At 38.1% G+C, this 27,567-nt stretch overlaps 1 protein-coding gene across 2 annotated transcripts in view; it reads right to left on the bottom strand.

The window, feature by feature from the left end:
• Positions 1 to 27,567, bottom strand: part of PRKG1 (protein kinase cGMP-dependent 1) — a 925,871-nt gene that overhangs the window by 304,724 nt on the left and 593,580 nt on the right. For both annotated transcript variants that reach the window (XM_030570100.1, XM_030570099.1), the window contains exon 4: positions 23,299 to 23,404. In XM_030570100.1, coding sequence (XP_030425960.1) covers positions 23,299 to 23,404 — 106 coding nt within the window. The remainder of the gene's footprint in view (positions 1 to 23,298; positions 23,405 to 27,567) is intronic.

Genomic DNA, 27,567 nt, shown 5'->3' with positions numbered 1-27,567 from the left:
GCTGGAGGGCTGAGTTGCTAAACGGACAGTGCTCTACATGGTGGAGCTATTGTGAAAAAGGATGCACCTGAGACAACCTGGCACGTCTCCCCTGACCAGTACGAATCACTGCCACTGTGTACCTCCCACAGTATGTACTGTCCTTCACACCACCCAAAGTTTATCCATTGGGCTCCAAATATTATACCCTCTGTTCCTGAGCTGTGTGGTGCACAGCTGGGAGTGATTAACTGACTCTGCACATTTTATTTTGTTGGATTATTTTAAGATTCTACAATTTAAAATAATGTTATTTTGTACAGAAATAACAGAGCAATCCTATAAAACTGAGAAAATAGAAGAGATATTACAACACAACCATAGGAAAATAACATTCACACAGGTATATGATAAAAAGAAGATCTCACAGACAAAAAGAGGTCCAATGTGTGATAGGAGAAGACCACACCTATTTCACAATAATCCAGCTGCTCCAGTGCCTATTTTACTATCATTGCAAGACCAAAACAGATGCAAATTATGCATTGATAATTGATATAGAATGTCTTGATTCAAAATTCATGACAAATAATTAATTTAAAAAAATCCAGAGTTAAATTAAAATAGTTTTCCATATCTATTGTTTCAATGGGTGAAGGTTGGTTTACTATACTATTTGGTACTGTTTAAACATCTGTTTAGTTATCTGACATATGTAGCTTTTTTACCTTAACAAACGTGAACAAAATCTGTCATCTGTTGCACCAGAATATTATTATTTTTATCAGAATTAATCAGAATAATGTTAAATAAAGTTTGTACCAGAAAAACCAATAAAACTACAAATCTGTAGAACAGGCTCCTGACGTGAAAAATATTTCTAGGCATAATTCTTCTAATAAGCTAAGGGTTTGAGTGTCATCAGAGTGGTTTGTACACATTTTGGCAAAGTTTAGTTATTTACTTCTTAAAATGGGGGAGGAAAAGAAAAATAGAGGAAAACTAAGCTATATTCACCAGGATACACACTATACCCTTAAGCAGCCCCCAGGCTCCCATTTTACTTGGGAAGAAAAGTCATTCTGTGACATAGAATCTCTGACAATAATTGATAATTAACGTAGAACAGAATGCTGTGAAAACTGGCTTTTGAAAGTCCATGAGCAATATCTCTAAGAATAGACAAAGGAATGTGGAATGAATATCACTTAGCAGGCCAGGAGCTATCTGGCCAGAAAATAAAGATTTTAAACACAGACAATCCAGCATCTCTAATAGACCTTCCCCATCCCTCTCCTCTGGATGATCTCTTCAATGAGGGAATGCAAATATTTTCAGACATTTATTGTGAATATCTACCTTCAAATGATGACTTAGGCATAAGAAGATACAATGTTGGGGTCTGTTGGGTGTGGTAATACACCAGTGGATAAATAGCTGTTGCAAGAGATTGTTAGTGCTTTTGTTGCCACCATCCTGGTCCCAGCATATGAGAGAGACAAGGTAGGCGAGGTAATATCTTTTATTGGACCAACTCCTGGTCAGACTACCCCACTGAAATTTGAAGAACATTCTGATGTGAAAATGCTTCTTTGTTTTAATACGATTTTTTCCCTGTTTTTCATTTGGTTTTAACAAGACTATATGACTCATGGATTAAAGCATGGATCATTTTATGCAGGCCACCCCAGAAGAGATCAAAGTCTCTACAGAGTAGCAGTAAAGGGAGTGTCTGCAGAGTTAACACCATGCAGATGTCTTTGTAAAAGGCATGGTCTCAAAAGGTGCACCATGGGTGGATCTGTGGAACCACCTGTGGGCCAAGAAAGAGATACAAGTTGGAGGTGGTGCCAGTGACACAACCCTTGTGAAATTTCAGCTCCCACTACTTCTCCATGGTTCTCCCTTCTCCCCCATGGCTCACTTCTGTATACCTCCTTCCCATGGCTTTGACTTCTGCTCACACTTTCAGTCCATGCTCCTTCTACTGTTCCTCTTCTGCCTGTTTGTATATAGCACAGGCTCCTCGCCCATTTTCAGCACTCTGTTTCAGGTGAGAGGTGGCTGCAGCAAATGGGGCTAGCTGCTTGCAAGCTACAAATGGGAAAGGCATTTGGCAGAGGATGGGGAAGGGAGCCACTTGTCTGCCAGCATAGAAACTGCGATGCTCAGAACACAGCAGTGCTACAACCATTTCCTTGATACTGGTGTTGTGGGTCATTATTTTGGACTCATACCAGTGTAACTGAGCATAGAATTTGGCCTTGAGTGATTTCAAACAAGGATCAAAAAGAACTTGATAGAAAAAAAATCAGTCCTTACCACACCCTTCTGAAGAATGTTAGCAAATAGTATTAGCATTTTACATATAGAGAAGATGGCATTGTCAATGAGCGCTGTCAATGCCAGAATGAAGTCCCCTCTATGCCAGTTTCTCTAACATTAATATTTAATTTCCAACCTTAGGGGTGTATGAGAGGATTAATTCACTGAACTGATATTCTTTTACTGAAGTCAGTGAGACTTTTCTGACTAAAGGCTGTACACTGAGGCCCAGCGAGCATAATTAAGTTGGCTAATGATAGGCAGAGCCAGGACTAGAACTCAGGAATTCCTAGTTATCTGTCCCAGAGCCTGTTCACTAGCTCATTCTATCTCTGTAGTCTCTCATTTTTTTGGCCATAATATACTCTTGTCAGTTAAGACTGCCTCATTGCTGTAGATTTACAGAATATTAAAATCCTCTTCAAACATAATCAATTTGTATGTGAATTCATGCTTTCATCTTTCTAGTCAAATAAGCAAACCCCAAAACCTTTACTACATTTTAGTTAACAATTGAAAAGACAGTCTCCCTGCTATATCCAACAGATGTCCCCAAACATTGTCAGAATGTCACCACATTATCAGCTACATTATAGTACAATTACTAGAAATACAATCTAACCCTTTATCATACTTGTATGTATGCCTGATGTTTTGTGGCAAGCTATGATTAGGTTTAATTTTTTTTATTTACTAGCATTGTCAGCAATGTATGTCTGTAAGTACTCCATAAGCCTGGGTTCTTTTGCAGCTCAGACAGTGGGCCGTTCACCAAAACACGACTGTAGCTAGTACTGAGAAAACCAAGACAGTATTTTTTTTTTTACACAAAAATTCTTCACAGCAGTTTTCCTTCTTTAGGCAGCCGAGGTGTCAGACATGTAACCATTAGTGATGGGCTTGAAGAGCCATTGAAATAGAGACACGGGGCCAGATTCTGTTCTCATTTATATGAGCATGAGTCCAGAGTAATACCAGCGATGTCAAATGATGCTTACACTACTGGAAATTAGATCCGCATTTATACACATGGAAAAGTGAAAATGTTGATATTCAGCAATGCTTCGAAGAAGCCATAACTAATGAGAAATATAAAGATGGCACTGGGTTGAAAAAAGACTGAATGTGAGTTGGGGAACAAAATAAAAATAACTTCTTATAAAGGCTCATGGTCACACATCTAAAAGAAGCAAAAAGCCTGAGTTAATTCCCAGATCTACTGCAGTCAGAGCCCTAGCCTCATCTTTCCTGGGCACAGAATGAATCAGGTCATGTGATTGCTCACAGCAGTTTTTGTGTTTTTACAGATACTCCAGAAGTACCAGTATTCAAAGTTTTAGCCTTAGTCTACAGCCTTAAAATCCTCTGTGCGAAAACACCATCACCAGTGCTAACACCACAAGAAAGAATATACTGATATTTTACCATATGAAACTACTTTAATTTGGTGAAAGTTCTGTCTTAATTCTGACCCTACTTTAGCTGGTTGCTAGCCAGACATGTTCTTTTGTGCACCTCCATTGAACACTCTGGCATGTTCTTTTCCTTATTTCGTCAAAGGATGCTGGCTTCCATTTATCTTCATGAAACAAACGTACAGTTTTCCTTACATTTATTCCTATAAACACTTTATGGAATATGTTAACATTTATTGTGGGACACTGTGTCACCTTTAGTCATTGATAACTAATGAATGGAAAGATGGATCAAAACTAACACAATTCAAGACAAAGAAGGGAACAGCCTTACAGAAGAAAGGGCTTTCATCAATAGGTGGACAAACTACTGCTCTGATCTATATAACCACCAGACAAATGGAGATCCTAGTGTCGTAGACAGCTCTGATTCAATAGAGGAGGATGACTTTCCAATACTATGTGAAGAAGTGGAGATAGTTGTGAAATCACCCAAGAATGGAAAGGCTACCGGTATTGACAATGTCCCAGACGAACTGATGAAATTCGGAAGAGAAATAGTAGTAGATGTACTCACCAAGATCTGTAAGAAGATCTGGCAGACCGATAATTGTCCCTCCACGGGGACACAGACAGTCATAAATCATCACTCTGCCAAAGAAAGGCAACCTGCAATTGTGTCAAAATTACCGTACCATAAGCTTAATTAGCCATCCCAGCAAAGTGATGTTGAAAGTCATATTGAAGCCACAAGCTGACAATATCATTGATGAAGAACAGGCTGGCTTTCATGCTGGAAGAGGTACCACAGAACAGATTTTCAACCTTTGTGTTCTATGTGAGGAGTACTTACAACATCAGTAGGACATCTACCATGTCTTTGTTGACTTCAAGAAGGCGTTTGACAGAGTATGGCACAAAGCTCTATAGGCAACCATGAAGAAGTACAATGTTGGTTGTAAGCTTATTCGTACCATTGAACAACTGTATGCCAAGGCCAGCAGTGCAGTTCTTGTCAATGGCACAATAGGAGAGTAGTTTCGCACCACTATTGGAGTCCGACAACTTCTTTCTCTCACACTGTTCAACATCTACTTGGAGAGCATAAAGACTGATGCTCCAGCAGATCACATATGCAGAATCAGCATTGCGGGGGGTGAATAATCTCAAATCTTCAGTTCGCTGATGGCCTGGTAGGCAGCAAAGATGAACTTGCCAACCTTGTGAAATGATTGGATGCAATCTCCACAACATATGGCAGGGAAAACAGTGCAGAGAAAACCAAGCTGATGACAAACAAATGTGATGGGATCAGCTCACATATCACTGTCGGTGGACAAGAGCAGGAGACAGTGAAACAGTTCAAGTATTTGGGGGCAGTCATCACCGATGAAGGATCCAAGGCAGAAATTTGGACAAGAACTACACAAACAGCAGTGGCAAAGCTAAAGCCAATTTGGAGGAATAAGAACATCTCCCTGGAATCCATACTGAAACTGCTGCATGCATTGGTCATCTCCATTTTTCCGTATGCGTGCAAGACATGGACCCTTATGGCAGAACTTGAATGGAAAATACAGATAGTAGAGATGAGATGCTTCCATAAAATCCTGGGCATCTTCTACTTCAGCCACATCACTAATGAAGAGGACCACAATATCATCACCCAATGCGCTGGGTTATATGAAGATCTCCTGACAACTTTGAAGAAGCGCAAGCTGAAATGGCACGGCCATGTAACAAGATCATCTGGCCTACCCAAGATCATTTTCCAAGGGACAGTACAGGGGAAGAGAAGAGGAGGTAGACAGAAGAAGAGATGGATTGACAGCATAAAAGAGTGGACAGGAATGAACGTCATGGAGACTCAAGCACTGACACACAATCAATAGAGGTAGAGACAATTGGTTGATTGCTCATCAGTGATGGTGCCCCGATGACCAATTCAGTTATGGAAGTGACGATGATGATGAACTAATGAGTGGTTAGCATCAATGTGCAACATTTGCATTATTTATTGCAATCTGCTCATTTGAGGATTTATTGATGCCTCCTATACATCTTGATTACACTGGATAATGGAATCCATTTAATTCCCGTAACATTCTTTTTAGAATATATCTTGAATTTCATACAAGATGGATATTCCAGGACATAGTTTCTATTTTCCACCTGTCATAAACAGATGGCTAAGGGTTAATGTTCTTTTATCTGTAAAGGGTTAACACAGGGAACCAAACACCTGACCAGAGGACCAATCAGGAAACAAGACTTTTTCAAATCTGGGTGGAGGGAAGTTTTGGGTGTGAGTTCTTTGTTCTTTGTCTTTGGTCTGTACCCTCTCGGCTCTGAGAGTGATTTTTCTATCTCCTGGCTTTCTAATCTTCTGTTTCCAAGTTGTAAGTACAAGGATAGTAAGACAATAGGTTTATATATTTTTTTTGTATTTACATGTATGTAGTTGCTGGAGTGATTTGAATTGTATTCTTTTTGGATAAGGCTGTTTATTCATTTTTTCCCTTTAAGCAATTGACCCTGTATATTGTTACCTTGATACAGAGACTATATATTATGTCCTTTTTCACTCTTTTTATATAAAGCTTTCTTTTTAAGACCTGTTGGAGTTTTTCTTTAGTGGGGACTCCAGGGAACTGAGTCTGCAGCTCACCAGGGAATTGGTGGGAAGAAGTAGTCAGGGGGAAAATCTCTTTGTGTTAGATTTACTAAGCCTGACTTTGCATACCCTCCGGGTGAGGGGGGAGAGAGGTTAGCTCTCTCGGTGCTTGTGTTTCAAGGACTTGAAGCAGGGAGGGTGGAATCCCTCTGTTTAGATTCACGGAGCTTGCTTCTGTATATCTCTCCAGGAACCCAGGGAGGGAACACCTGGAGGGGAGGAGGGGGAAGGGAAATGGTTTATTCCCCTTTGTTGTGAGACTCAAGGAATCTGAGTCTTGGGGTCCCCCAGGGAAGGTTTTGGGGAGACCACAGTGAGCTAGGCACTGTATAATTCTTAGCTGGTGGCAGCGATACCAGGTCCAAGCTGGTACCTAAGCTTGGAGGTTTTCATGCTAACACCCATATTTTGGATGCTAAGGTCCACATCTGGGAAGAAATGTTATGACACCACCGTTATATCATGACATCTCTTTACAATACAGTCCATCTTGCCTTCTTATGTATGAAATGTTACAGAGCTATATTCTGATTATATTTGAACATCTTATACAGTAATGTCAATCTGACTAAAGATCAAATCTAGTATTTTCACATTCCATACAAATTGACCCATAAAATCTTCATAGTTGTACACGCACATACCATTTTTAATCCATTTGATGACATCTGTCTGCATTGATTTGTAACCTATAAAATAAGACAATCTAAAATAGGATACAAGTGAGTTCATACAAAATAGAATATTGTGTCTAGCTGGATCATGTTCTTTGAGCTTTTTCATATCAGCTGCTACAATAACTTTGGTGAGGAAAAAGTACTTGCATGGTAAAAAGAAAAGGCTCTTGGTTTGTTTTCCTTTGAAATGTGAAGATGTTGCATCTTATAATACAACAATCCCCCTAGCAAATTAGATCTTATTTCAGTGAGAAAACTCAGAGAAAGAACAGTGAAAAAAAAAAAGTCAAATACTTCAAAATCCTTAAGATCCACAGATGCCTTATTATCAGTTACCACCTGTGGCCTTTGTTGCACAGGCTGTAGCTTCCATTTATATACTCTGCAGCTCTGTATAACAAGGTGTTTCCTTCCAGACATATCTATTAATCATTTTAGCAAAGCCCAAATTGCCCCACAGATGGACACTAGGGAGAAAATTAACTATCTACAACCTGGTTTTTGTAAATTATGTACTGCTTCATTAATTATTTACTGCTTAATTTCAGTGAATTTTAAATGACATTGTGTGTAATGGAGCAGGTTCCCAGTGCTTTACTGTACACTTGTTAAGAGGCAATGAGTACATATGGAAATATAAAAAAACTCTAGGTGTTGAATCCTTTTACTGACAGCAGACTAAATATATGCAGAGCAACATGAACATAAGAACATCAGTCCATGTTAATGGTATTCTTAGCAACAGATGTAGAATCTATAATTAGGCAACAGCAGTAAACACTCAGTTACATTGGTGTACAAACAATTTGATTTTGTCAACTAACTGCAGTGATAAAAGTGGAATCACAGGATAACTCATCTAGATTCTGAGATCTAAATATTCAGGGATTCATCAATAACTTTAAAGTTAGTGATGCACAGAAGTCTCTCCACATTAGGATGAGAATATAGATCCACCCAAGTCTGTATTAATGAGTCTGTTAAATACAATATATACCTAATTCAAAGTCAGACTGCCACCTCTAACTAGGCCTGTGATGTGTTATGTAAATCTGTGGAGATTTAACATTTTTTTAAACTTTATTTTTTATATAAAGTATAAACACATAATGAAACAAAACATACATACATAAATGCAGAAGATAGTTATATCAAACAAAAACTAAATTCTATGTTATTTGTAAAACCTGGAAGAAAAATAAAACAAAACAACCCCCCCCGAAGCTATAGAGGTCATGCAGAGCATTAGTTATTAAAGTGACTAAATAGATAAATAAGTGAACATAACCTAGGTGTACTGAGGATAAGAATATACTAAACTGCAATAGAATGCAATAGTTTCACGAGTGATCAGATATCCTCATAGTTTTCCAAGTATCTACATTAGAGCCATTTTTTTTCATTAATGCAGTAGTAGAGAGCTCACCAAGCCAGTCTGTATATGGGGAAGGAATTGCAGATTTCCATTTGCTCAAAATAACTATTTTGGCCACTAAAATTGTTACCGCAATCAATTTCTTGATGTTAACTGGTAATATCAACTCCTCTTGCACTCCTAAAATACACAAGCTTGGAGAAGGAAAGATAACTGTGCTTAAAGTTTTTGAGAGAGCACTGAATATGGTGTTCCAGCACCCATGCATTTTTGCTAGGTTTAGAGATGTGTGGTTGGCATGTGGTTGTTTGCATCTCCGACCACTGTGTATTGCCAGTCTAGCCTTAAACAAATGTTCTGGAGCCCAGTCGTACATGTTTAATATCTTGTTCTGGAAGAATCACAAGGATAGTATCTTTCACTTTAAGCCAGAAATCCTCCCAGGTTTCTGTTGTGATAGTAAAACTAAGTTATTTTTCACATTTTTCTTTTGAGACTGAGATTGAGAGCATAATGCAAAGCATTAAGCCACCTATAAGTAATCCCTACAAAGTGACTTTTGTGTCCATATTTCTTAACATGTTCTGCTAGAGGTGAGAGAGTTGAAACAGATCAATTGTCCCCTATCCTTCCACTAATCCTGGAGCACAGCCACTGAAAGGAAGGAGTGTGACAGCGGTAGCTAATACTTGTTACACATCTAACTGAAGGAGTTACGTTACATGCCTGAATCCCTGAATATTGAGATATCAGAATCCAGATGAGGTATCCTGTGATTCCACTTTTATCACTGCTGTTGGTTGACAAAGTGAAATTGTTTGTTCATCAATATAACTGAGTGTTTACTGCTGTTGCCTGATCACAGATTCTACATCTGTTGCTATCGTCCTGTATTATAGGTCTAATTTTTGTTAATCCTTTTTCTATCCAAATTGTCTTAAGCATGGAGTTGGCCTTGATACTGAGACCCAGGTTATCCAATAGTGGTATGAGAAGAGAATTAGCAAGATTGGATGCTATAATCATCTTAACGCATTGCAGAATGCCCCATGCAGATGTAAAGACTGGATTTTTTCCTTAAGCATATGGGTAGCCTGTTAAGTATATAAAAGAAGAGGAGGAACCAAAGGCATAGCTAAGCTTTTTCTTATCTCAACCCAGGCTGGAATGCTGGTTAATATAAATACAAATCTGGCAAGCCCATACCTCCAATTGCCCAGGATTTTTTAAGGGTCTTGTGTGACAAGCGTGGTTGTTTTTTTATCCCATTATAGATTGTATGATAAGCCTTTTTGTTCAAGGGAGCAACCTTGAAAGGCAAAAGGCTAATGACATAAATCATTCTCGGATAGATATTCATTTTGGCTATTTCTATTCTTCCCAGCAGGGAAAGAGGGAGGACAGATTAAGACTTGTTAAGAAAATCTGTTAGCTCCCTTTATTCAAATTTCCGTGTATGAGAAATTAGGGATCCAATTTTTTTTATGCAACGGGAACATATGATCCTTTCCCTTCTCCTCACCTGCTCCCACTTCTGCTGGTGAGATATGGGCACCACTAGAATCTTCCATTAGATTAAATGTTGGAAACATGCTCAGCCAGTGTTAACCTTCCAAACACACAAAAAAAGACACCAACTATTCTACATCCTCTTTAAATACTGATTTATGATTAAGATAATTGGATTATGGCTAGAAGTGTTGCTCATTATAAGCACAATTAAGAAATTCTTTACCTGACTACCCCTCCCCTACAAGCAAAAAAGGAAACAGAAAAAAAATATTCTTTAAAAGGGCAGTATGAAATTGACAGTTTGATACTTTGGCACATCATTTCAGTTCCACTCCACTGGCTGGCTGTGCTCTGCGGTGTAGTGAAAACCACCTTATTACATTCAGCTGCTTGCAAACATAAACTTCCTTCAAAATAGCCTCATGCTTTCTGACTGCTAACTGAATTTAAAGTAACCCTGTAAAAACAGCACAGAACAGTCAGGCAGGATTTTGTGTGCTCTCTATTTCAGAAATACTTCCCTTTCCACACTTAGCCTATGTCTACATTACCGCGGTAAGTCGACCTATGGTATGCAACTCCAGCTACGTTATTCACGTAGCTGAAGTCAACATACCTTAGGTCGAGTTACTCTGGGGTCTACACCATGGGGGGGTCAATGGGAGATTTTCTCCCATCAACTTACCTTACTCTTCTCATCAGAGGTAGACTACAGAGGTCGACTGGAGAGCGATCTGCAGTCGATTTGACGGGTCTTTACTAGACCCGCTAAATTGACCGCGAGTGGATTAATCTTAGAGCATCGATCCCCGCTGTAGTATAGACCTACCCTTAGGCCCCTAGTTTACATATCAGAAAACTCACATCACAATCTCTTCTCAAGTTAACCTATAAGGACCTGAACCAGCAATGTGCTGAGCACCTTCTGAGAGGTTTTGTGCACTCAGGGGGAGTGGAGGACACTCAGCACCTTGCAGAATCAGGCCTTTAAACTAAACCTAGGTATAGTCACAAACATCCTCGACAGAGGTCTCCCTCACACAAATCCTACTCCCAAATTCCCATTTTCCAGCCCAGCCTCTTCCCTCCCTCCCACCATTAGCCAAACTCTTGTATTCCTTTCTAACAGACATCCAATTAATTCTCAGTCCTCACTCCTTCCCCCACCCCCCATTATAACTCATTAACATCATCCCCTTCGAACATACATCTCAGTCAGTTTCCTATCTCACTGTCACTGCTTCTCTCTTCTCTTACCTTTAAAGACTGAGACTCAGCAGATCAGTCATCCTCTTAGCTGAACCTCATCAGCACACTCACTGCCTATTTGCCGTTTGAATTTCAGGCCTAGATGCCATCTGGCATGTACATCTTGTACACAGTAGGATGTAGGCTGCTACTAGCAGGTCAGGTCTCTGAACCAGATATGGAATGGCTACAGAGCTTCCTTCCCAGCCAGATGCACAGGATATATTCACTATGAGCTCCTTTAAGGCACTGTCAGGAATGGCTGTTGCCAGCCTAAGCTATGTTACACTTGGCACCAGCTAGTGGCTGAACAGTATAATACAGTTTAGCATTCTATTACTTCTTCCACGTTTAAGTTTTACATACTTACTATTTCCAAAATTTACTCTGTTATGCTCCCTTTAAAATTCAGTATAGATCAGTATGTTAAGTGTCTCTGAATCATACTGGTTTTCTAATTACACAACCCGAACATGTAACAACTGATCTGGCTGTCCACTAGTTGTTGTGGTTAGTTTGGAAATTAAGTCCTTTTCCTGTTCTGCATCTGCCATTGTAGAGTTTCCTCGCTTGATTGTTCTGAGGAACAAACTGCAGATATTGATGGCTTCTGTTGAAAACTCTACTGTCAGCCTCTATCACGTATGATCTGGGCATCATCTATAAAAATAATAATTTTTCTCTATGATAGCTGGAGTTCTTCATCTAGTTTGACACAAACACTGTCACCAGGTTCTAGGCCTGGCAGCTCTCTGAGTGACATCTGTTATAAAAGTGTTAGTAAGGACTTTTTGCCTTTGTATCTGATTTTCCCACTCTGGAGACTGGAAAAGAACCTATGTCAGAGCAGTAATTCTGAGTTGTCTTCCCCTTAAGAGTTGTGCTGTACTACATCTAGTAGCTGTTACAGGTATTGATCTGTAACTCAGAAGAGCAAGCGATGGATTGTCTTGCTCTAAGATTTTTTTGACTTGTTTGTATAGCTTGTGGGTAATGTGGGTTGCCAGTAATATCATCATAGTAATATTTCATTTGGAATAACAAATTCTGATCCAGTAAATTGTGGTTTGTTGTCCATCACTAATTGTTCAGGAATACCATAGTAAGCAAAAGTGCACTTCAGTTTCTTGATAACACTGAAACATGTTATGTGAAAAACAGTCCATGACAATCAGGTAATAATGTGCTCTGAATTTGCACAAATCTGCGGCTAATCTCTTCCAAGAACTGTCTGGTAGAGGTGTTTGCATCCATATGGTTCAGCATTGTCTCTTAATTTTATTCTTCCAGCTTTCTCACTCACACCTTCATGGCTATCACACCATAGCTGAGAAAGTTTTTGGTCTTTAACCACACAGATGCTTAATGCAGAGCTTTTGTCTTTGTAAGCTGTTTCTATGAAGAACTGGCCTAGGCAGTTCAGAATACCCCCAGAGCTAATCAAGGCTGTGTCCATTGATTTCAGCCCTGGGCGGGGTTAAAGGATTATAAATCCCTTCTGAGGTGACAAACACATCTGCTCCTAAGTCAATTTTAAAGTTAATCGTCTTATGAATATTAAGTTTAACTCTCTGGGCAGGCTCTGTGTTACCACATGATAGACCCCAGACACAATTGCTCTTGATTGTCTGTAATATTAGTCCATTTCTGACAGCTTTGGTATGGCAAACAGCTGCAGAATGTTCATATTTTGTACATTTATTACATCTTGTGCATTTGGCTAAACATACACCTGTTGGGCTATGTATTTTTCTACATCTGGTACATTTATTTTGAAAGGCTTTGTAATTTGTCTGGAATTTCTTTATAGCCTCATGGCTATGATGGCAACTTTTAGCACTCATGCAATGTCAGTTTACAGATTCTAAACTAATTTAATGTTTTTCAAGTTGCTCCTGTCTTTTGTTCTGCTGTTTCACAAGTTCAGAATGTTTTGCTCTTTGGATTGCTATGGGTAGAGATCTGTCTTTAACTAGAGTTGTTGCAAAAGGTTCTTGTCTCTTAACCTAATAGCCAGCCTGTCTTTGACATTTTCAAGTTTTGCTGTCCCAAAATCACAGTGTTCTGACAATGCATGCAAAGCTCTTACAAAAAGTTTAGCATTTTTCTTTGCTTTCTGAATTTTCTGGTGAAAATAACCCACATTTCTCTGAGGTATACAGTATACATCAAACATAGAACCCTTTCATAATCATCTTTGTAACAGTCTTCATTAAAGGTAAAGGATTTAAAGAGTATCTGCCTGCTTCCACATAGACTCATAGACTCTAGGACTGGAAGGGACCTCGAGAGGTCATCGAGTCCAGTCCCCTGCCCTCATGGCAGGACCAAATACTGTCTAGACCATCCCTGATAGACATTTATCTAACCTACTCTTAAATATCTCCAGCAATGGAGATTCCACAACTTCCCTAGGCAATCTATTCCAGTGTTTAACTACCCTGACAGTTAGGAACTTTTTCCTAATGTCCAACCTAAATCTCCCTTGCTGCAGTTTAAGCCCATTGCTTCTTGTTCTATCATTGGAGGCTAAGGTGCACAAGTTTTCTCCCTCCTCCTGATGACACCCTTTTAGATACCTGAAAACTGCTATCAGGTCCCCTCTCAGTCTTCTCTTTTCCAAACTAAACAAACCCAATTCCTTCAGCCTTCCTTCATAGGTCATGTTCTCAAGACCTTTAATCATTCTTGTTGCTCTTCTCTGGACCCTCTCCAATTTCTCCACATCTTTCTTGAAATGCGGTGCCCAGAACTGGACACAATACTCCAGTTGAGGCCTAACCAGCGCAGAGTAAAGCGGAAGAATGACTTCTCGTGTCTTGTTTACAACACACCTGTTAATGCATCCCAGAATCATGTTTGCTTTTTTTGCAACAGTATCACACTGTTCACTCATATTAAGCTTGTGGTCCACTATGACCCCTAGATCTCTTTCTGCCATACTCCTTCCTAGACAGTCTCTTCCCATTCTGTATGTGTGAAACTGATTGTTCCTTCCTAAGTGGAGCACTTTGCATTTATCTTTATTGAACTTCATCCTGTTTACCTCAGACCATTTCTCCAATTTGTCCAGATCATTTTGAATTTTGACCCTGTCCTCCAGAGCAGTTGCAATCCCTCCCAGTTTGGTATCGTCCGCAAACTTAATAAGCGTACTTTCTATGCCAACATCTAAATCGTTGATGAAGATATTGAACAGAACCGGTCCCAAAACAGACCCCTGCGGAACCCCACTTGTTATACCTTTCCAGCAGGATTGGGAGCCATTAACAACTACTCTCTGAGTACGATTATCCAGCCAGTTATGCACCCACCTTATAGTAGCCCCATCTAAATTGTACTTTCCTAGCTTATCTATAAGAATATCATGCGAAACTGTATCAAATGCCTTACTAAAGTCTAGGTATATCACATCCACCGCTTCTCCCTTATCCACAAGGCTCGTTATCCTATCAAAGAACGCTATCAGGTTAGTTTGACATGATTTGTTCTTTACAAATCCATGCTGGCTATTCCCTATCACCTTACCACCTTCCAAGTGTTTGCAGATGATTTCTTTGATTACCTGCTCCATTATCTTCCCTGGCACAGAAGTTAAACTAACTTGTCTGTAGTTTCCTGGGTTGTTTTTATTTCCCTTTTTATAGATGGGCACTATATTTGCCCCCTTCCAGTCTTCTGGAATCTCCCCTGTCTCCCATGATTTCCCAAAGATAATAGCTAGAGGTTCAGATACCTCCTCTATTAACTCCTTGAGTATTCTAGGATGCATTTCATCAGGCCCTGGTGACTTGCAGGCATCTAACTTTTCTAAGTGCTTTTTTACTTGCTCTTTCCTTATTTTCTCTTCTAAACCTACCCTCTTCCCGTAAGGATTCACTATACTAGACATTCCTTCAGACTTCTCAGTGAAGACCGAAACAAAGAAGTCATTAAGCATCTCTGCCATTTCCAAGTCTCCCGTTACTGTTACCCCCTCCTCATTGAGCAGTGGGCCTACTCTGTCCTTAGTCTTCCTCTTGCTTCTAATGTATTGATAAAAAGTCTTCTTGTTTCCCTTTATTCCCATAGCTAGTTTGAGTTCATTTTGTGCCTTTGCTTTTCTAATCTTGCCTCTGCATTCCTGTGTTATTTGCCTATATTCATCCTTCGTGATCTGACCTAGTTTCCATAGCATACATTAAAGATACCTGGACATTTCCAGTTTCCTGGTAGCATTGTGTAGCAATGCAAAATCTTGCAAAATACTGCTTTCATGCTGGCCATGCTAAAGGTCTATGGCACACTGAGGCGTAGCATACTGATAGGATCCTGAAACCTTTGTTGCTTCCATTCTGTCTGCAACTTTTGTTGCTGTTTTTCTTGTGTTTCTGTTCTCCTCTGGCACTCATTTACTTCTGCCACCATATCATTGACAGCTTGTCATATACATTGCAGGACCACTACTAGCAATCAGGCTTCTGTACCAGAGCTTCCTTCACAATGAGATACACCAGACATTTCAGTATAAGATCCTTTAACGCAATGCTTATCTGTTGTGAGCTTAAGATACATTACACACATAGTGGCATTACACACATAGTGGCTCCCAGCGCTGCAAGCTACACCCGTAAGGGATGTGGTTTACGTGCAGTGCTGGGAGAGCTCTCTCCCAGTGCTGGCGCTCCGACCACACTCACACTTCAAAGCGCTGCCACGGCAGCGCTTTGAAATTTCAAATGTAGCCATACCTTTAGGGTCATCATTTCCTTTGTATAGTTTAATGGCACTTCAGTTAATATTTGATGTTTATTGTACATGATTAGGCATTTTGTGCAAGTGTGTCTGTGTGTGTCCAGTTTTAATTAAAATAATTATACACAGACCATACCTCATGGTTTCACTGGGAATACTCGCTTTTCATTTATGGTGAAAATGAGCAAAACAACACCAGCAGAAATTTGCTCTTTTTTTTTTACTTTCCCAAAAGTCTAGTGAAAAGGCAATTTTTCTTCCAATTTACATGCAGAATTTTTAATGCTACTATAGTCATTGTTAATTTGGCTAAAATGCTTCTGACTGAAATTGACTTAGTTAGATTGGTATCTGTAGTAAGAGAATATTCTTTAATTGCTGGTACCTCAATGACTATGTAGATTTCTGTGCAGTGTTGTTGTAGCCATGTTGGTCCCAGGATATTAGAGACACAAGGTGGATGAGGTAATATCTTGTATTGGACCAACATCTGTCGATGAAAAAGTTATGTTTTTGAGCTACACAAAGCTCTTCTGCAGGTCTGGGAAAGACACTCAGAGTGTCTCAAATAAATACAAGGTGGAACAGATTGTATAGCATAAATAATTAACAAATAATATAAGAGACCATTCAAGGTAAAGTGCCTCTCTAACACCTCTGCAGTCAAAGGACAAAAAAAGGAGGTTAATTGGTTTCGGATTGTTGTAATAAGCCATAAATCTGATGTCTTATTAAGACCATGATTTTTCGCATCTAGCAAAGTTCTGAATTTAAGCTCCAGCCTGATCTTTTGTGCAGATTCCTTTGAGGATGAGGACAGATGTCAGATACAGATGATTGTTTTGTGGATTGGGGGATAATATCAAGAAAGAGTGGTATAACAGAGTATTAACATAGCAACATACATTGCTTTAGTAACATTACAGTGGTGACAGTCAATGTTGCAAAGCCAGAACATGAAATCTTCTTAATGACACGACACTACTGATTTTCATTTTCTTTTTTATTGTCTGTTAGCATTATACCTGGAGTTTATTTATAAGAAATCAAGGTTTTTGAGTATAACTTCCTTTAACCTTCCTATCCTAAAGTCAATGCCTTCCTTTAAAGGTTACAGAGAACATGTATACTTATTCTTAGATCTGTTCCAGACTCTTGGATGACTCAGTGTTTACACAATGAACCGGAACATTTAGGCATCTTTCATGGAACATTTAGATAGTTTTTATAAAAGTACAATATTTATACTTCTGAGACATTCTAATCTATTGGGAAGTAGATATTTGTGCTACTACTTAAACTTTATAATTTGACTTCTATCTAGTGTATATTTTTATAAAAGAAGCTGTATATTCCTGCTATAGTTTAATTTCCATTGTAATCTGTTTTCACAAAAAAAATAATTTTCTGAAATATTTGCTTTTTGAACAGATATGTCCTCTACTTGTTTCCTGCCTAAAATGAGGGTTTTTAACAAGCTTGAAAAGAAATCGCCTACATCTGTTTGTAAGCTTTGAGATAGTGGAGAAAGATACATTTTTACGTGTTAAACACATCCGTAAAAGTTCAAGTTTTAACTTGATTCTGGTGCAGATGTAGCCCTCATTGAGGACATTATGTTAATGCGGAATTATATAACTACAAATAAAATAAAATATACAGCAAATAATTTACTAAACTATGCAAATTAATTATAAAAGAATAAAGCAGAAGAAGAAGCAGAAGAACTATGACATAAGAAATTGCTGCATATGTAGAACTGATAAAGTCAAAATGAACCATTTGGGGTATATACATTTTAAACATTAGTTAGATTTTTGTTATGAACTTTGGTCCTGACCTTGTTTTGAGATGCAGGCGGGATGAGCTTAGAGTCTACACAGATCTCTGACATCACAAACAACAAGCTGCAAAATCAGGGCCAATGGGGAAGAGCTTTAGCTGGTATATGGTCATAACTCTATTGAAATCAAGCTGAGAACCTGCCCCTTAGTTTTGAAAATCCCTTCCTTGAGCGTATACTTATAGACATACCATGAACTGCTGGAAACATATGTTTATAAATGAATAACTGATGTAACTTTTACTCTTGCATACATACAAATATGTAAATATAGGCCTGAAAAGGCCTCAGAGTGCAAGGGCTGCAGGATCCAACCATCTTACTTCCAGGAAATGAACTGCAAACTTTCCCCATTGACTTGAGGGATCAAAAGAAACAGATTCACAGTCTAGTTTCTCATAAATAGCCATCAATTATGAAAGACAGAATTTACTGATCCTTTACCAAATTTATCCTGTAGCTGATTTATACAAAATCAAATACGCTATCCAAACTATTTTAAAAATGCACACACACTATGCCATACATACATGGTTTCACTGCAGCAACTCAAAAGGGTACTATCAATAAAACTTCTGAGTCGTTAGCATTAATGTATCTCTTCTTTGTGAAAACCAGTAATAAACCAGCGAAAAAAGTAAAAGAAAAACTCTTTCCACCAACATCACCTCAAAAAGATAAGTAACGTTTATGTCCATGCTGATTTTTCCCTTTTTATTTGGCAAGCATTTACTTTCTACTTTCTTTCTAGTGCTATAGAAACCAGCATGGGTTCATTTTATCTCCTTCTATGATGCACACAATTTAGGGAAACAGCATGTGTTAATTACTACAGATTAGAAGGATAAGACTCACAAATGGGCACAAGAAAATCTTTCTGCATGTCCTATAAAATGTTGCTATTTTAAAAGTTATCAGCTGAATAAGATATTAATTGTTATACTGGGAGATGTTAATGGTTGCCATCAATGAAGACCTGGTTAAAGCAGATGGGTGTTACTATGTACCTTTCATTCAGGCTAAATGGAAGAAGAAATAAAATGCTCTTTTGTGGTGGTGACGTTGAAACTATAAAAGCCACCACTCAAGGCCTCAGCAGAATGACAAGGGCCTGAAGTAGAAGCTAAACCATGAGGGCTGAGGGGTTTCCCTGGGGACTAACTGCAAATCCATACAAGAGCTGTTGGATTGTTTTCCAGCTTTGGTGCCAAGAGCAGAAAGCAACTAGAAAGCCAGCGAAGTGAGAAGAACACAAAAAAAAAACATGGTAAGTGTGGACCTGTGAGAAAGCCAAGAGAAAAGACAAAGGAAATCTAATACTTTCTAGAAAGGCAGGACTTGCATTTCTGAACAAGGAAACTGCCCTCTTTTGTTTGTTCCTCTGGTATTCAGGGAAACAGGACTGTGTGTTCAGTCTTTGTAATAAATAGGATTGCACCAAAAATAATAAAAATAAAAAAAAACTGGCTCATATCATCAACTCTTCTCCTAATGGAAAACAACCCCAGCCAGGCTCCAAATATTGACCAACCACTTAGACAATATGGTTTAAAGGGGTAAACATTATTTTAAAGAAAAAATCTGGAACACAGTGGATTTCAGGTAGATCAATTGTGAGTATAATACCTTTTAATTTATTCACCAAAAGCACAGTTTCTATTACATTTTTCTGCTAAGTAAAACTATGTTAAGGAAAAATGTCATATTTCATGGCTGTAAAATTCACAGCAATGATTGTACATTTTGAGAACACCAAACCATAAAATAATACTTTATTATTACTGAGTTCATGTGAACAGGTTCCACTTCAAAATTTGTATCAGAAGAATTGCCATTGTGTTTTTTAACAAGAGCTTTTTACAATCTATTTAGTAACAAAAGCTATACAAATGAACTGCTGAACGATGCCTTCAGACCTTCGTCTTGGGGATTTAAGTAAAGTTTCCTTCATTAAAAAAAAATGAAGATTGATACAGCTTAAACACAGTGTTCTGCATGGTCATTAAAAATAAAAAAAACTGAAAAACTAGAATTTTATTTGTGTTCAGCTTGAGATAAAGGGTGAGGAATGATCGATGACATTTAGCAAATATCTTGTCTCATGCTATATATGATGAACATATAGAACATCTGCAAGAATGATAAATATCAAATTTTAAAGAAAAATATATTGTGCCTGCTTTAGTATCATCCCAATAAGAACGAATATACAGTGCCCACACACTGTAATGGACTGCAGAAAGAAGCTCAGAAAGTATGAAAAAGCTCTTCTCAATTTCTATCTCACACTGCTGACCCTCCAATTAAAGCTGGGCAGGCTCTGTAAAACGTGCATCCAAATTAATCTTGACAATCTTCTTGAAAAGCTCTATTAAAGCACAAAGCTTAAGAGCTTAACATATATATAGCTTCTGCTTTGAAAAAGAATCAAAAAGCCCTAACTTCAAAACTGATTTTAAATTCATCTACTTCTGCAATCCAGTAGGGCAACATTTAACATCTGGGTTCATGATTTTAGAAAAATCTTCAATATGGTGACAATAATTTAGAGATTTTGTGTTCTGTCTCAAGTAAACGTTTGTAAAGATGGTAACATTCCATGCATGGGTAAAACCTTAAGAAGAAGATGAAGCCTCATGAGGCATAATTGTGATACAGGAGCGCCAGAGAGCAGTGGGAGAGTGGTAGAGGGGAAGTATATAAGCCCTAATTAAGGCGTGGTTCTCTGTAGACTGGGGGAGCGGGGGAGTTGCTACAGGTTAACTGGAGCACCTGTAGTCAATTAAGGCCCTGTTAGCAGCCTAACAAAACCCCCTGCTTCAGGCAGTCGGGGGGAAGGAAGAAGGAGAGAGGACTGGAGCTTGGAGATGTGCTGTAGGACTTGGAAGATCAGAAAAATAGAGTAAGGGAGACCTTGCCCTAGCAGGGGAGGGAGACTCCCTCTCCCTGCATTTAAGGACCGAAGGTACCCCACCCAAGGGAGGAGAGAGTAAGAACCCACAGGGGTTGAGAGGGGCTGGGACTCAGAGTAAGGGGCAAACCCAGACTTCTCCCGTGCTTCTGTCCTTTACCACCTTCCTGGGCCACTGGTGGGGCCCTCGGTGCCCCAAGAGCAGGGGCAAGGGGTGTCATCTTAGGCCCACACCAAGAAAAGTGCAGGACTCGCCATACTAACATCAGCCATCTTGTCACAAATGAAACAAAGAGATGAATGATACAATGTTTGTAGAAAGAAAGGACAGAAATATGAGAAGTGAAAAGATTGAGAGACATTGTAAAAGTTTATACAATAAAAAGACTTGAAAAGCAGAGAGTTAATTCCCAAAACAAGTGGATTATTGAGAAATTAAGGAGTTCGTAGGTAGAGATACCCACCCACTAAATCAGAAAGAGAACCAAGAATATGGGAGAATTAAACAACCGACTGGCTAGGCTTGCAGGTAGTTCTTACGAAATGGGCAACTCCCAGTGTACTCTCAATTCACTACTGCTATATGTTTTGTCCTACTTGGAAGTTGTTCAGGCCAGTTCTTTGGTTTTTGATTCCCAGTTGAAGGTATCTATGGGGGAGATTTTTCAAAGGCACAAACAGCAGTTTGGTACTTTACTACCACTGACTTTCAGAAGGAGTTAGGTGTCTAACTACCTCCCCCCACCATGAGTTTAATTACAATATTAATCTTTTAGTTATGACACACTCTTTCCTTTGTGGAACTGTCCCACCTCAAATGTATTGTGACACTGAGGCATTCTGAACAAACTGTCAAATTTCTACACCTTCCCACTGTGACAACTTTCCCTGTTTGTCTAAAGTCGTGCTGAACTATTTCTGCTCCAGGTATGGATCTTTGGCATTGTCTGTGCCACCTTAATTTGCCCCCCCCCTCCCGCATTATAATACAGTTTTTAACTACATAATTATATAGTAATTTTTCCCCACAGGATGACTCCTTCATTTTTCCAGAGTCCTCATTTAAATTTTCCAGAATCAGTTCAGCTTACCTCTACACACATTATATTTTTGAAAGAAAGGGTAAATGTTTTTTGTATGGTTTTATAATCGTACACTTTAAAAAAAAGAAAATAGGTGAAACATAGGGCAGAAACAAAGTAAATTAACCACATAAAACTGTATAATATAAAGTATTAGTGATCTCAATGTTAGCAAGCATGACTATGTTACAGTATCAAGAAGCATATATCTTGGTAGGTATACGTTTCATCTTAGAACAAAAGAAAACAAAAATAGAGTAGAGAGGATAATTTGTTAATAAAAATATCTAATTCATCTGAGACATTCAGTATTTATTGCACTAATTTTTACTGTTTGGAACACTTCTGTATCATAGTGCATTTAATTAAAGGGTCTTTAAAGAACAAAATATAATATAACTATGGTCTGGAAATATCTTGTAAATAAATTTAATCATAAAATTACTGAAATAGTCATGATTACTTCTGAAAGCAAATGGAAAAAAAATCAAAAACAACAATTATATAAAATTCACTTATTTTTGGAAAAGACCAAATCCGAGAGTCCCTGCTCACCCAAAACTTTATGAGGAGTAGAGAAATGGTGATTCCACCATGTATTTATTCAGCACTCAGTCATAGCATCCACTCTTTCACCAGCTCCTTGTAGGTGACACACAGTGACAGGGATCAGGATTGGAATGGAAATGATTCAGTAGCACTAAAGTCTATAGGAAAGGTTGTTGTCTGGGGAAAACGTGATGAAGTATTTAGTGATTAAATTGCTACCTGTAATCTCACACTGACCTCAAGTGGTAATTTTTCCAGAAAAAGAATGGCAGGGTTTGGCCTTTTAAAACTTATTTCATCAACATAAAACTGACTTCATTCTTTATTGCCATAATATACGTAGTTATTGGGTAATTATGCATTACTAAAGTAAGGCAGATTTATGATGCTTTGAGATGGCTCCAGGAACTGAATCAAATTTGTAAGATTAAATTCAGTTTTGAAAGAGAAGACATCACTTTATGACTCCTTTATGTTAGTCAACTGATCCATTCCACATAGAAACCTACACAAAAAAAGTTTGTTTCACTTGCCTTTGCATCTGTTCGACAGAGAAACAAAAATGCCCTTTAAATTGAATGATGTCCTAAACAGCATATAAACTAGATTTTTTTTTCTACTGGGAAGCTATAATTCATTTCTTTGACATGTATTTTCTTTAATGAGGTAGTTCTGAATGACTCATAAATGTTCAGTCTTTTAAAATGCAAACTGTGTTTTGGTGCAGTTCTGATGTGGTCCTCTTTGCAAATGATGATGCAAACTTATAACTTACAATTAGAAGAAATGAACAGTAATGAGACTACTATCTCCAGTGGTCCTCCTTTTTTTCTGTATGATATGGTGTATAGGTGGTTTAACAACACATTAGAAGAGAGGAGAAGAGGAGACAATCAATACACTGCACTCACCAAAAGCCATAAGTGAGGACAGGAGTTTTAATGTATTTTTCAAAAAGTAAACATGTGCCATACCTTTTTAAAAATTCCATATACTCAGTATGCTTGATGAGGCCTGTCCTCATCATTATTGTTTGAAAACATTGCCGATCAATAGCCCAAAGTTTCACATTTACGAGAGCTGGAAAAAACAAGACAAGGGGAAAATTTAATTAGCAAATCTCAAATGTGAAAAACCTTTTGTGAACTGCAGAGGAAATTAATTATTCATGAGAACATGGAAATTACTAACTTTTACAAACTTGAACTATTAACATAAAAATAATCTACTGGGCAATGGACTGAACATGCATGATCCAAAAATAGATCTAATTTTACTCAAGGATCTCATCATGGTATGTGGGTTTTCGGAAAAATGCCTTAGGAAGAACTGTGTCATCAGAAAGTGTTGGTGTAAATGCACATAGGAAGTTTTAACAGTGTATGGTGAATGAAAGGAACAAAAAAGACTCCGTTAATCACTACAATAAGTTATATCATATACACAGTTACTAATACCACATGATTTGAAAATTGTTTTAGACTTATCCATGATTTAGAGGGAACAAAATTAAGTAGGATTTGATCCTACTGCCATCAAAGTAAAGGTAAAATTTCCACTGGCATCAAAGGGTTTTTCAAGAACCCTATCCTACTATATCTTGATGTAAGAACACTTTTAAACCTTTGGTTTCAGTGTCTATGACAAATTCCAATATTGCTCAGTCATGGATTATTAAAACACATCATATACTTTATAGCAGAAGTCCCCAACTAGGGAATGAAGAACACTTGTGGTCCACAAAGCACTTTCATTCATCCTCAGAGAGCTGGCTGGTCTCATGGTGCTGACTCTTTCCTATTCTCATCTGTCAAATTGAATTATGAGACAGCTAAAACTGAATTAAATATTTTTCTTCTGAGGCAAATGCTGTAGTTGCCACAGGGAGGTCTCACAATCATAAATGAGAGGGAAAAGGGTCTACACAACTTCAAATAGGAGCTGAGGTGGCTGTACAGTGGCCAAGAGACAATCTTTGTATTAAGAAGCACCTATAGTATGATATTGTTAAAGTCCCTGCTGTAGACAGATTAAATGATCATTCGAAGAAATTATTTGTGAAAGATTAACAGTGACTTCAGAAAATGTTCATTACAATGAAAAGTATTACTGCCGTTGTATGTTCAGACAATTGTACTGTCTTATGAAATAGTGTTCAATGTGAGACAGGAAAAGAAGTCGTCATATTAAAGTTGTATTCTCACTTGAAGTGAAAGCACAGATGCAAGCTCCAAAATGACTTGGTTTAGACAATATATTCAGGTTTCATTTTACATACATTAACTTAGAAACTTGGTTATACAAAAATTTATAATGGTGCTGCATTTAAATAAGAATATGTAGGGAAGCAGATTTCCTCTTTAAAGAGCACCACTTCTACTTTTGCTTTTGGGAAGTAACTCAAGCAAACTTCACATCCAGTAGAGAGAGACAATCGGAAATGGAATTAGGCATAAAGAATTCACAAATATTCTTGCGAATAAAAGCCATCAAATCACTTAGCTGATATTCACATCTCCTTTAATTCACAAACATTCATATTTGTAAGTTTTATCAACTATAACATTTGCTGAAAGCAAAAGCATCACAAATACCAGCTCAAATATTTATGAGAAAATGCACACCTGCAGTGCTGTAGTGGCCATTTTGACATTTTTTTATTATTTTCATATTAGATTAGTCTATAGGACAAAATTAGAAAAGCCAACACACAAAACTAGATTAAACTAGCTAGAGACCTAAAGGGTAATAAGAAAACATTCTACAAATATACTAGAAACAAGAGGAAGACCAAAGAGAGGGTAGGCCCGTTACTGAGTAGGGAGTGGGGGCAATATCAGAAAATGTGGAAATGGCAGAAGTGCTAACAGATTTTTTTGTTTCAGTTTTCACCAAAAAAGCTAGTAATGATTGAACATCTAACATAGAGAATGCCAGTGAAAATGAGATAGGATCAGAGGCTAAAATATGGAAAGAATAAGTTAAAATTACTTTGACAAGTTAGATGTCTTCAAGTCACCAATGGCTGATCAACTACATCCTAGAATACTCAAGGAGCTGACTGAGGAGATATCTGAACCATTAGTGATTATCTTCGAGAAGTCATGGAAGACCGGAGAGATTTCAGAGGACTGGAAAAGGGCAAATATAGTGCCAATCTATAAAAAGGGAAATAAGGACACCCTGGGAAATTACAGGACAGTCATCTTAACTTCAGTACCCAGAAAGATAACACAACAAATAATTAAGCAATCAATTTGCAAACACTTAGGAGATAATAAGGTGATAAGTAAGAGCCGTGTGGATTTATCAAGAACAAATCATGTCAAATCAACCTAATAGCTTTCTTTGACAGGGTAACAAGCCTTGGGGGGAGAGGGGGGAAGGAAGTGATGGATATGGTATATATTGACTTTAGTAAGGCTTTTGATACTGTCTTGCATGACCTTCTCATAAACAAACTAGAGAAATACAATCTAGATGGAGCTACTATAAAATGGGTGCATAACTGGTTAGAAAACCATTCACAGAGAGCAATCATCAATGGTTTCCCAGTCAAGCTGGAAGGGCATATCGAGTGGGGTCCTGCAGGGATCAGTTCTGGCTCTGGTTCTGTTCAATATCTTTATCAATGATTTATATAATGGCATAAAGAGGATAATTATAAAGTTTGCGGAAATACCAAGATGGGAGGGGATGAAAGTGCTTTGGAAGATAGGATTAAAATTCAGAATGATCTGGACAAACTGAAGAGATGGTCTGAAATAAATAGGATGGAATTCAATAAGGACAAATGCAAAGTACTCCACTTAGGAAGGAACAATCAGTTGCACACATACAAAATGGGAAATGACTGCCTAGAAAAGAGTACTGCAGAAAAGGATATGGGGATCACAGTGGATAACAAACTAAATATGAGTAAACAATGTAACACTGTTCACAAAAAAAAAAAACAAAAAAACAACCACCATCATTCTGGGATGTATTGGCAGGAGTGTTGTAAGCAAGACACAAGAAGTTTTTCTTCCAATCTACTCCGTGGTGAATAGGACTCAAATGGAGTATTATGTCTAATTCTGGGTGCTAAATTTCAGGAAAGATGTGAACAAATTAGAGAAAGTCCGGAGAAGAGCAAAACCAATAATTAAAGCTTTAGAAAGCATGAGCTATGAGGGAAGATTGAAAAAATTGGGTTTGTTTAGCCTGGAGAAGAGAAGACTGAGGGGGGACAAGATAATGATTTTCAAGTACATAATGGGTTTTTACAAGGAGAAGGGAGGTAAATTGTTCTTGTTAACCTCTGAGGATAGTACTAGAAGCAATGGGCTCAAATTGCAGCAAAGGAGGTTTAGGTTGGACATTAGGAAAACCTTCCTAACTGTCAGAATAGGTAAGCACTGGAATAAATTGCCTAGGGAGGTTGTGGAATCTCCGTCATTGACTAACTTGCTCTTAAAAATCTCCAGACACCTGTTAGGGATGGTCTAGATAATGCTTAGTCCTGCCATGAGTGCAGGGGATTAGATTAGATGAGGTCCCTTCAGTCCTACGATTCTATGATTCTAGATTAAATCAACAAGTATGGAGGTGTGCAGGTAATCTGTGATCAGTAAAAGGGGCTCAAGCCTTCATATAAAGGATAGGTCATCTAAACATCACGGGGGAGAAAGCATTGAATGTGTCCTCAAAAATCAATTGAATCTCATCTGGCATCACACGCTACGTATCTTCATCATAATTACATGGTTATTGCATGATATCACTACAGAGCAGAGTTAAGGTTGTTTGGGTGCCTTAATTGTGCACTTCCATATCTTAACACTTTGGATTTCTTTTAAGTTTAAGCTTAACTCTGAATTTCCTTAGTTAATAATGCTTGGATTTTGAGATAATTATAATATCTCTGATATATTTTATGTTCTCTTGACCATAATTCCACTTTTATTTATTTTTGTCTGGGAGTTCTCAAAATAAGTTCCTATGTACTTCAAATTCCCAATTCTAGTCAAATTTAATTGAGAATGTGATCTGCCTTTCTGCGAGGCATCATTTCTCTTCCTAAATGAAACACATTGCTCTCATTCAAATGCAGAATTGTCGACTGTCAATAAGAATAGAAAAGGACAGTAAAGAATTATAGTTAACTGCAAATAGAGAAATTCTGAAGGCAACAGATATTGCCAAACCATATGAGTCTGAGTCCAAGAATAAAAATAAAATATTAATGCGAACAAGAAGAGAGT

This window comes from Gopherus evgoodei, chromosome 7 (genome assembly GCF_007399415.2).
Source record: "Gopherus evgoodei ecotype Sinaloan lineage chromosome 7, rGopEvg1_v1.p, whole genome shotgun sequence".
Lineage (NCBI taxonomy): Eukaryota > Metazoa > Chordata > Testudines > Testudinidae > Gopherus > Gopherus evgoodei.
This window is presented reverse-complemented; position numbering and strand designations above follow the sequence as displayed.